We start from the raw sequence: 10,517 nt of genomic DNA on the forward strand, positions 1-10,517 counted from the left end.
CCTTTGTTGGTGTTTGAGTGCAATATAACTTCCTCAGTGCTATCAGACAGTATTTAATTCATTAGTTTTCACATGATATAATGATCTGCTGACAGAGATATGTGTGGACCTAGTAACCTAATATACCATCAAAAGAAAAATTAGTAGCTAAAGCATTAAAAAGTGAAGATTTTTGCTCTTCCCCATTCTGAGCTTTTATTTAAAAGGATATACTTATTCTCCTATAGTCACAATTCAAATTTCATTTCAGCATTGAATACTACCTAGGAAATTCTTTTGCTTTTTGGCAAATGAGTGTAATATATTTCTACAATTTACAAGGCCAATAAAATATTTAAGAACAGGCATGAAAAGCCATGAATCAAAAAAGGAAAGAGTAGAAGGAAAAGAACAGGATATAAAAAAAAATATTTGGCAAGAAAACATCTTCCATTTTAAACCATACAAGACTACTGTGCTTTCCCCTTCACAATACATCAATGACACTGGGTAGAGTCTCATTGACCTTAGCTTAATGGCTGAGAAAAGTCTGTTAACAAAAAGAACCTTCTGAAAATTTAAATTTTTCCATATACAACACATTTCATTTCCAGAAAACTGGGCCCTTTATATAATGGAAACACTTGATAGACCAATCAGTAGCTGAGTTACAACCACTCAAATCCATTTTCAAGTTAGCTTTTCAATTCACATAATACTATAAGGTTTCTGAGGATTAGAGAAGTGATCATTCTAAAAAGAAATCCAACACTGAAGTTTTTAACTTAGGGCCTCCTTTAAAATATTTTAAAGTTGGTTAAGAAAACAGATTTATAGTAGTGAGAAAGGAAATAAAATTTTACTGTAGATTAAAACATTTCTTTAAAAAAAAAAAAGCAACTTAATATTAATCCAGCAGAGCTAGTAATAGTTGAGTTTAATTTTACATAGACCACAAGCACAAAGATGTTGAAGAGTGAATTTTGACAGTAGCCCTTTAAAATAGAAATTGGAGAGTACCTTATGTCCAATAGTTCTAATTGGAAATCAATGCTGGCAAAGACATATTCTAAAAGGCTTACCCAACTCTGAATATATCATTAGCCACAATTTTAAGTATTTTTTTAAAATTTCCTAATACAAAATGATTCCTTGTTTTAACAACCAGTTTCAACAAAACAATTCCAGTTCCTCTACTTTTAAATTTTCCTAAGCACACAAACCTAAGCAAAAACTTAATAACTGTACTATTTGCATCTAAATTCAATTAGAAACATTCATTTTAAAGAACCAATGTTATATTAACCCTCACTATTGTTTCGCTTTTACCTTAACTACTGCATGCCAAAGGTTTGCTAATGCAAATGCTCGTAGAGCTAGCAACCACAGTGCTATCTGAAGATTGTTTGTTGTACATTTTAAACTTGAAAGCATTTTCTTATATTCTATCGTTTGCTCTGAAGACATGAGGTTTAGATAGTCAAGGAAAACGTATTTTGTTTCATCATTCAGAAGCACTTCAGGGTATTCACACAGTGTTGCAGAAAGAACGGAATGCAGGTGAGAGACTTCTAACTCAGCACCCACCTCTTCAAAAAATGCACTTTGCAGTTCATCCTCAAAGATCCCCATTTCTAATTTCAGCAAGTTTATTTTTTGTTTGTATGGTAATTCTGACAGCCAAAAATTTGCAAACCGTACAAAATTATCCCCTACATGACACCATTCTCTGAGGTCATTAATAAAACATATAGCTCTTTCCAGCCAGTCACTCAATATTGCTTCATTAATACCACAGAAAATCTTAGCAAAATGATGTTCTTTTGCAGGAAAAACCACATTAACTGACTCTTTCTGAGCAGCTGCTTTAGTTGAATTTCTTCTTGTTGATTTTCTCAAATAAGGAGGCATTTTGTTACCAATGTGTGGCAATGGATCAGTCTTACCCAAATAATTCTTCATTTCAGAAGAGAATAGCTCTTTGTGTAAACTTCTGTTGAAATCAACTCCAGGTTTATTTGACCAGGCGCATGTGTCTGATAGATGAGGGATCTCCTTCTGCTGCCTTAGGTTAACTTTACAAAATAATTTGTTGGAACCAATGTCTTCCTCCCCTTTCATGTTAATGAGGCAACTGGCCAGAGTAGTTCTTCTGTCTCTCAAAGTTTCCATCTTATGAAGCAATAAACCCAGAAATAGTACTTTGTTACAGTCAGCCGAATATATTCAGTGGATCTCAATATGAACCTGAAAAAAATTATCAAATTAGTATCTTTTTTGAATTATAGTTTTCAAATTTACAATATATTCTGTTAAAAAAAAATGTGAAAGATACTAATAGATGACTCCTATATACGAAAAGCACCATAGTGGTCTAAATTCAAAGACATATAAACTTCATAAACTTAAAAGAAATTGTTATTTTAAAAAGTTCATTATTTAACTCTTAAAAGCAAACCCTCAAGCTAAATACATTGCCACACAATTTTTCCTATTCCTATTCACTATTTACGTTTGATTTATCAAAAAAAATTTTTAATTTTTAAAAAACTATCCAATAGATATTAGAAAGGGCTATCTAAAGTCAAGAAGTCAGTATCAGCAAAATAATTACTCTAAATAACTTTTACTATCATGTTTATAGGAAGTTAACTGAAAAGGAAGGCTTCAGAACACGGCCTTCAACTGCATCTTTGAAATATGCTTTTATGAAGGTTCTGGATTAATTTTGCTAAATATCTTTGCATTAACTTACACAGTACATGATATAATTCATAGCTTATTTGTATAAGCAGCCAGGAAGTGCTTCATTTGGGGAAAGGAGAGAAAAGAAAGGTAGAAGCCATTATGACTATCAGAATCTTGGAGAGATAAATTAAACCTGAAAATTAAGTCTGAAAGTAGAAGATATTAATTTTTTTAAGCCCCCAGACTTCCTGCTATCTGTCTGTAGGTACAGTTGCAATGGAACATCCACCTTTCTGTTTGAACCTGAAAATTCTGATGCATGAGGTCACCTAGGAACCTCATGGAGACAAAAGTTGATTAGCCCACACAATATGAAAATTAAATTACTTTCTCATTGCTTTGAAATTTTGCAGTTAAAAAAAAAGTCAGTATGCCATGTTTCTATAAAACTGATTGCCAATGAAACTAGGCATTGATCCATACTTAACGCCTTATCTTGATAAGGTCAAAATGGGTTCATGACCTAGGCATAAAGAATGAAATTATTAATAAATTAGAGGAACACAGGATAGTTTACCTCTCAGACCTATGGAAGGGGAAGGTCTTTATGACCAAAGCAGAACTAGAGATCATTACTGATCACAAAATAGAAAATTTCGATTATACCAAACTGAAAAGTTTTTGTACAAACAAAACTAATGCAGACAAGATTAGAAGGGAAGCAATAAACTGGGAAAATATTTTTACAGTCAAAGGTTCTGATAAAGGCCTCATTTCCGAAATATATAGAGAATTAACTCTAATTTATAAAAAAAATCAAGCCATTCTCCAATTGAAAAATGGTCAAAGGATATGAACAGACAATTCTCAGATGAAGAAATTGAAACCATTTCTAGTCATATGAAAAGATGCTCCAAGTCATTATTAATCAGAGAAATGCAAATTAAGACAACTCTAAGATACCACTACACACCTGTCAGATTGGCTAAAATGACAGGAAAAATAATACGATTGTTGGAGGGATGCGGAAAACTGGGACATTGATGCATTGTTGGTGGAGTTGTGAACGAATCCAACCATTTTGGAGAGTAGTTTGGAACTATGCTCAAAAAGTTATCAAACTGTGCATACCCTTTGATCCAGCAGTGTTACTACTGGGATTATATCCCAAAGAGATTATAAAGAAGGGAAAGGGACCTGTATGTGCACGAATGTTTGTGGCAGCACTCTTTGTAGTGGCTAAAAACTGGAAACTGAATGGATGTCCATCAGTTGGAGAATGGCTGAATAAATTATGGTATATGAATATTATGGAATATTACTGTTCTGTAAGAAATGACCAACAGGATGATTTCAAAAAGGCCTGGAGAGACTTACACGAACTGATGCTGAGTGAAATGAGCAAGACCAGGAGATCATTATATACTTCAACAACAATACTATATGATGACCAGTTCTGATGGACCAGGCCATCCTCAGCAACGAGATCAACCAAATCATTTCCAAAGGAGCAGTAATGAACTGAACCAGCTATGTCCAGAAAAAGAACTCTGGGAGATGACTAAAAACCATTACATTGAATTCCCAATCCCTATATTTATGCACACCTGCATTTTTTATTTCCTTCACAAGCTAATTGTGCAATATTTCAGAGTCTGATTCTTTTTGTACAGCAAAATAACGTTTTGGTCATGTATACTTATTATGTATCTAATTTATATTTTAATATATTTAACATCTACTGGTCATCCTGCCATCTAGGGGAGGGGGTGGGGGGGTAAGAGGTGAAAAATTGGAACAAGAGGTTTGGCAATTGTTAATTCTGTAAAGTTACCCATGCATATATCCTGTAAATAAAAGGCTATTAAAAAAAAAAAAAAAAACTGACTGCCAATACTTTAAATTTGTTCCAAATCATAACAACTAATTTCTATAGTGACATCTACTCAGATACCTAGTCAAACATTTAATACAAATGAGAGCAAAAGAATATACTTTAATTGTCCTTTGAAATTACTCAATATCTTTCATTAAAAGTAAGCAAATATTAGATAAAATGGCATTTTTAATCAGAAATCAGGGGCAACTAAGTGGTGCAGTGGGTAGAACACCTGCCCTGAAGTCAGGAGGACCCAAGTTCAAATATGACTTCAGACACTTAACACTTCCTAGCTGTGTGATCCTAGACAAGTCACTTAACCCCAATTGCCTCAGGGGGAAAAAAAGAATTAGAAATCACAGAATTTCAGAGCTGGAAGCAACTTCAGTAGCCATCTAAATCCAGTCCATACCCTAAAAATCTTTTTCACATCATCCTTGATAAATGATCATCAAGCCTTTGCTCGAAGACTTCTTCAATGAGTGGGAACATACTCTATTTTAAGTCAGCTTGTTCCACTTTTGGAAAATTTTAATTGGAAGGTGATACAGAAGAGAGAGTGCCGGGGTTGGAGTCTGCAAGACACATCTTCAAATTTGGTCTCAGACACTTTCTAGCTATGTGATACAAGTTCCTTCACTCTGCCTCAGTTTCCTCATCTGTAAAATAAGTGGAGAAGAAAATGGCAAACTACTTCAGTAACTTTGCTAAGAAAGCCCCAAACAGAGTCACAAAGAATCACACATGACTGAAAACAACTGAACAAAAAATTCCCTTCTATCAAATCTCTTTAAAAATAATAACCACTATTCCAAGTCCTGATCCCTAAGGCTAAATTGAATAAATCTAATTTTTCCTGCTGACACACTGCCCTTCAATATTTGAAGAAAGCTTTTATCATCACTACCTTACAACACCACTTAGTCTTTTAGGCTAAACATACTTCTTTCAAATGAATCTCATGGAACTCATCAAGGTTTTTTTTTTACCATCCTCACTGCCCTCCTCTGGACATTCTCCAGCTCATTAATGTTCTTAAAATGAGGTGCCCAAAACTAAACATCATCCTCAAAGATATGATGTAACCATGGCAGAGTACAAAAATGACTATTATTCAAGAAAGCCATCAGAAATTCTTAAGACCATGAAGGACTAAATGAATTATTCAGTCTAATAATAAATTATTAGTTTTGCTAAATATAAACACATAAGACAATACAATAAGTTACTAATGTCAAAATCCATGAACAGATTATTTTTTTTTTTTGTATTTAGGGGGTCCAGATCTATGATTTTGTTCATTTAAGGAATTCTCCATGAGGAAATTTATCACCAATAGAGTCCAACTGCTCATCCATAACTAGAGATTTAGCTGGGCCACCGCATCTATGTGATATTCCTTCAGCATTATAGAGCCAGTATGTGTCAGAAGAAGGTCTTGTTTATTATATCATAATATAATAATGTCATTTTATATATAATATGAAATTGTTATAACAAATTATTAATAATGACAGCTCAAGTTTAAAAAACATTTTAAGATTTACAAACCTCTTTCCTCACTGTAACACTCTAATGGGAGATTGTCATTTCTATTTTATGGATAAGAAAATTTGGACGTAGGGCAATCAAGTACCCAGAGTCATATATCTAGTAAATATCGAAGCTGGGATTTTCAGGCCAGAGCATTTGATTCTAAATCCAAAAGTTTCCACTACTTTTCAATTCCACTCACAAAAAAAAGACTAAGCCCATTTTTCCAATATCCCTTCAATACTGTTTCACTATTTTAATTTAATCAATCTGTAAGATGCAAGGTTAATTTTATTTACACACCTGGTTTTTTATTTATTAGTAAGTTGAGATTTTTTTAAGTGATTAACAATCTGTCTTTCACCTTTTGTAAACTGTGAATTCTTTGATTATTTTATTCATTAGGAACTCCAAAGTATCTTTTAAATTTTTGACAGTTCCATATGTAGTTTTTACCAAGGTTTTCCTCTGTCAAATATATCATCAATTTCTTTTATTTTGGTTTATGTTGGTTTTTTGTGAGAATTTTTTTTTCATTTTAATGTAATGCCCACCTATATTGTCCCTGATAATTTCTTCTGTTCATTTAAAGAAAAATTCTTCGCCCTGATATAATCCTGATATAAATCCTTCACCCTGATATCGCAACTGATATAAATATAGCATTCTAGTTTCATCTATATTTTAAAGTTAATTTTGATTTTTAATATTATCACCCAACAGAAATACTAAAAACTGAAATCCATACTATAAGTGTCAATCTAAATCCATTCCCTGACACATAACCAGTTTTTCCAAGAAAAGTGTTTAAAAAAAAAAAGAAAAGAAAAGAAAAAGAAAACTTAAAAATGGGGAAAGGAAATATTAATTTTTGCATGTATTTTTTTCTGCCCTAATTATGTTCCACTATCTACTTCTCTAATTTTTTTCAGGACCAAAGAGTTTCAATAACAACTTCCGTCTTAGTGCTTAGGCAAAAAAAAAAAAAAAAAAAAAGAAAGAAAGAAAAACAGAACCAGTGGAATAGAATAAAAGTTATTAGACACGCAACCAAATAATACAAAAGTTAGTATTATTTTCCATTTTTCATTTTCTATAGATCTTAATACATATACTTGAAAAAACTTTTTAAGACACATATACTTTTTTTTTTAATTTTAATAGCTTTTTTATTTACAAGTTATATGCATGGGTTTTTACAGCATTGACAACTGCCAAACCTTTTGTTCCAATTTTTCCCCTCCTTCTCCCCACCCCTTCCCCTAGATGGCAGGATGACGAATACAAAAACACATATACTTTTTAGTTATATGTCATGCAAAGGATTTAGATCTATTATGTCTCATGCTTAATATTGTCTATCCTTAAGTAGAATAAATAATAAAATTCACATGAAAAGTCAAAAAGTTATGAATTTCAAGGTAAATAATGAAAAAAGTAGCAATAATTAAAGGGATGCCAATATCACAAGATCTTAAATTGTACTATAAAGTATAGTATATCAAAAATATTCATACTAATTCTTAGATGTTACAACTTATCAATGGAATGGATTAGGCAGCTGATCCATTAGACTCAGAAGCAGTTAAAACATAATAGCCTAATGTTCCATACCCCAAAGACTAAAGGATTCCATGTTCAACAAAAATCTCCTGGAGAAAAAGAGAAAACAGTTTGGCAGAAGTAAGTTTTACTTGTTTATTTGTTTGTTTATTCTGGGAGGCAACTGGGGTTAAGCAACAATCCAGGGTCACACACATGGAATTAAGTTTTAAACCAATAACTCATATCCCATGCTATAATAAGCTCCAAATGGATATATGACATATATATGGTAACAGTTTTTTTTTTAAATTAGAATAGGAGAATTTTTAAATGAAGATGGGACAGAAGATAAAATAATCAATTCTAATCACATAAAATTGAAAAGCTTTTGCATAAACAAAAGCAATGCTGCTAGAATTAGAAGTAAAGCAATTAGTTGGGGGCAGGGGAATTGATACAATCAATAATCTCTGAAATCTGGAATCTGAGGGGGTGTGTGTAGGTAAATCCATTTCTCTATATTCATATATATATATATGATGCAAATATGTAAAAACAAGGGCCATTCTCCAATAGAAAAATCATTAAAGGATATGAAGTGTTTTTAACAGAGGAAATATAAGCTATCTATAACAGTATGAAAGATTGTTCCAAATTATGAAAGAAATGACAAGTTCTATGAGGTTCCATTTCACAACCATTATATTAGCAAAGAGAAGAATAGACAAAAATAGCAATATACTGGGAAAGCTATGGCAAAGGAGGCTGGTTAATTTAGTATTGGTACACCTATGAATTGATTCAACAGGTCTAGAAAACAATTTGGAATTATATTTAAAAAAAAAAAACTGTACATTCCCTTTAATCTAGAAATATTTACCTTGTATATGCAACAAGGAAATCAAACATGGAACAAAAGGCCCTATCTATACAAAAGTATTGGTAGGAATATTTGTCATGGTAGCAAAGAAATAGGAATACATCCCCATTAATTTTGAAATTTTACTGTGCTGCCTGAAAACCATAAAGAATTCAAAAAAGATTTGTATGAACTGAAGAGGAGTGAAATGAGCTGACCCAGGAGAACAATTTACATAATGATGACAACAGTGTGAAAGAAATTGATACTGAAAGATTGAATTAGTGCAGTGACAATTATGACTTTAAAGGATCTGGTGGTATATCATTAAGAACACAATGAGGTGAATACTATCGGACTTGGCCTATGTAATGATTTGTTTTTCTTATTTATTATTTGTGCTTATTTGTAAGAAGGGAAGGAATCACTGGAAAATGACGATACATTTTTTTAAAAAAATAAACAAAAATTTTAAAAGGGAGGAAAAAAATTATAGCCTTATTTTTATATTTTTTATCTATTATTAAGGATGTCTATGATTTTATAAATTAATACTGTATCCTAAAAACTTGCTGGATTCATTTACTGTCTCAAATATTTGGTTGAGTAACTGAATTTTCTAAATAAATTATATTGTACTAAAAATTGGTATTTTGACCTTTCATTTCCAAAGTTAATCCTCCTAATGGTTTTTCCTCCTCTTACTGAAACTGTTAGTATTTCCAATACTATGTAAAAATAAAAGTGGTGAAAATGAGCACTGCATTTATACCTCTTTCTCATGGCATTGCTTCAAATCTTTCTCCATTTGCATAGTATATTGGCTTAGTTTAGATAACTTTATTGTGTTGAGAAAAATCCTTCTACTTCTCATTTCTCTTTAGAAGTACATGCTAAATTCCTTAACATAATTACTTTTATTATATACTCAGATATGTGCTCAAATTCCTTCATTTATTTAGAAGACAGTTTAAAATAAACTTCAGAGTTAGGTCATTTTCCAAAAATACTTGCAGGTCATCATAAAATTATAATTGGCTCTAACCCTATTCTTGTCAAGGCTTCTCTGGTTTAAATGTTATAGATTCCTTTTTTCTTTAGCCATAAATAACTTTCAGATATTTCCTAAATACTTAATTTACAAAATTTTTTTACCCATTGTTATTCATACAGGTATTTCCTAATTTATAAACGTCCCCAAATTCCTGCATCCCTGCCCTTCTCTCCACCACTACTTAGAGCTCCTGTTACAGCTACTATAGAGGGACCCATGTAGAGGGAAGTAAAGAATGGATAAAGAAATTTGAAAAGTTGTGGGTCCCAAATGAAAAGTGAACAACTTGGAAAAATCTGATTCCAAAAACATGCTTTCAGGAAATAATAATGCTCTACATATTTAGAATTGTCCTGTCTCATATTATCTAACATTCCATGATATTCTAGTATTTAAGAAATAGATGTTAAATGAGAATTTTCTATAAATCAACAAGTACCTAAGAAGATCTAGGAATGGGCAAATTTATACTGGCAAGTCAATCAAGTTTGCTACTTGAAATATACCAAATTGAGAAGACAGGATTTCTGATTGAAGAGTTTTATAAAAGATAGATATTCAGACCACTGAACATTTTGGCAGTCTTGAGGCTGACCTTTTTGTGTTGCAAAACTAGAGAGAATTAGTATACTGGATTGATGTGGAGGAAAGGGTCCATAAAGACTGGGAAGTTTAACTTATCTTTTAAAATTGTGCAAGAGAATAGCCTTATGGCCAGAAAAAGTGATGGAAGCCATTGCTTTATCCTAGGCTCCAGCACTTCATATACCATAGGTCCTAAAACTGAGGCTTCTATTAATGTACCTATATAATGAATCATTAGTAATCTGATCTAGAAAATATAACCATTCATTTATTGCATATTTCACAGGAAAATGAATTCAAACCACTCAAAATTTTCAAAAGGAGATCTATTCTTAATTTGAGTACCACATAAACTAAAAATCTAATGCGAAAAATAAAATGGTCCAGCTTTTTGA

General features: G+C 31.9%; 1 protein-coding gene across 11 annotated transcripts in view; it reads right to left on the reverse strand.

Moving 5' to 3' along the window:
• Positions 1-10,517, reverse strand: part of FAM220A (family with sequence similarity 220 member A) — a 43,912-nt gene that overhangs the window by 17,722 nt on the left and 15,673 nt on the right. For 7 of the 11 annotated variants that reach the window (XR_004230086.1, XM_031941861.1, XM_031941844.1 and 4 more), the window contains exon 2: positions 1,309-2,226. The exons of 2 other annotated variants lie outside the window; for them this stretch is intronic. Coding sequence is in view for 8 of the 9 variants with exons in the window: in XM_031941861.1 (XP_031797721.1) it covers positions 1,309-2,151 (843 nt within the window). In the remaining variant the exon portion in view is untranslated. Of the gene's footprint in view, positions 1-1,308; positions 2,227-2,734; positions 2,983-10,517 lie in introns of those variants that run through there. 2 more of the 11 variants (XM_031941850.1, XM_023497438.2) reach the window with 2 other exon arrangements.

The sequence above is a fragment of the Sarcophilus harrisii genome, chromosome 1 (assembly GCF_902635505.1).
Source record: "Sarcophilus harrisii chromosome 1, mSarHar1.11, whole genome shotgun sequence".
Lineage (NCBI taxonomy): Eukaryota > Metazoa > Chordata > Mammalia > Dasyuromorphia > Dasyuridae > Sarcophilus > Sarcophilus harrisii.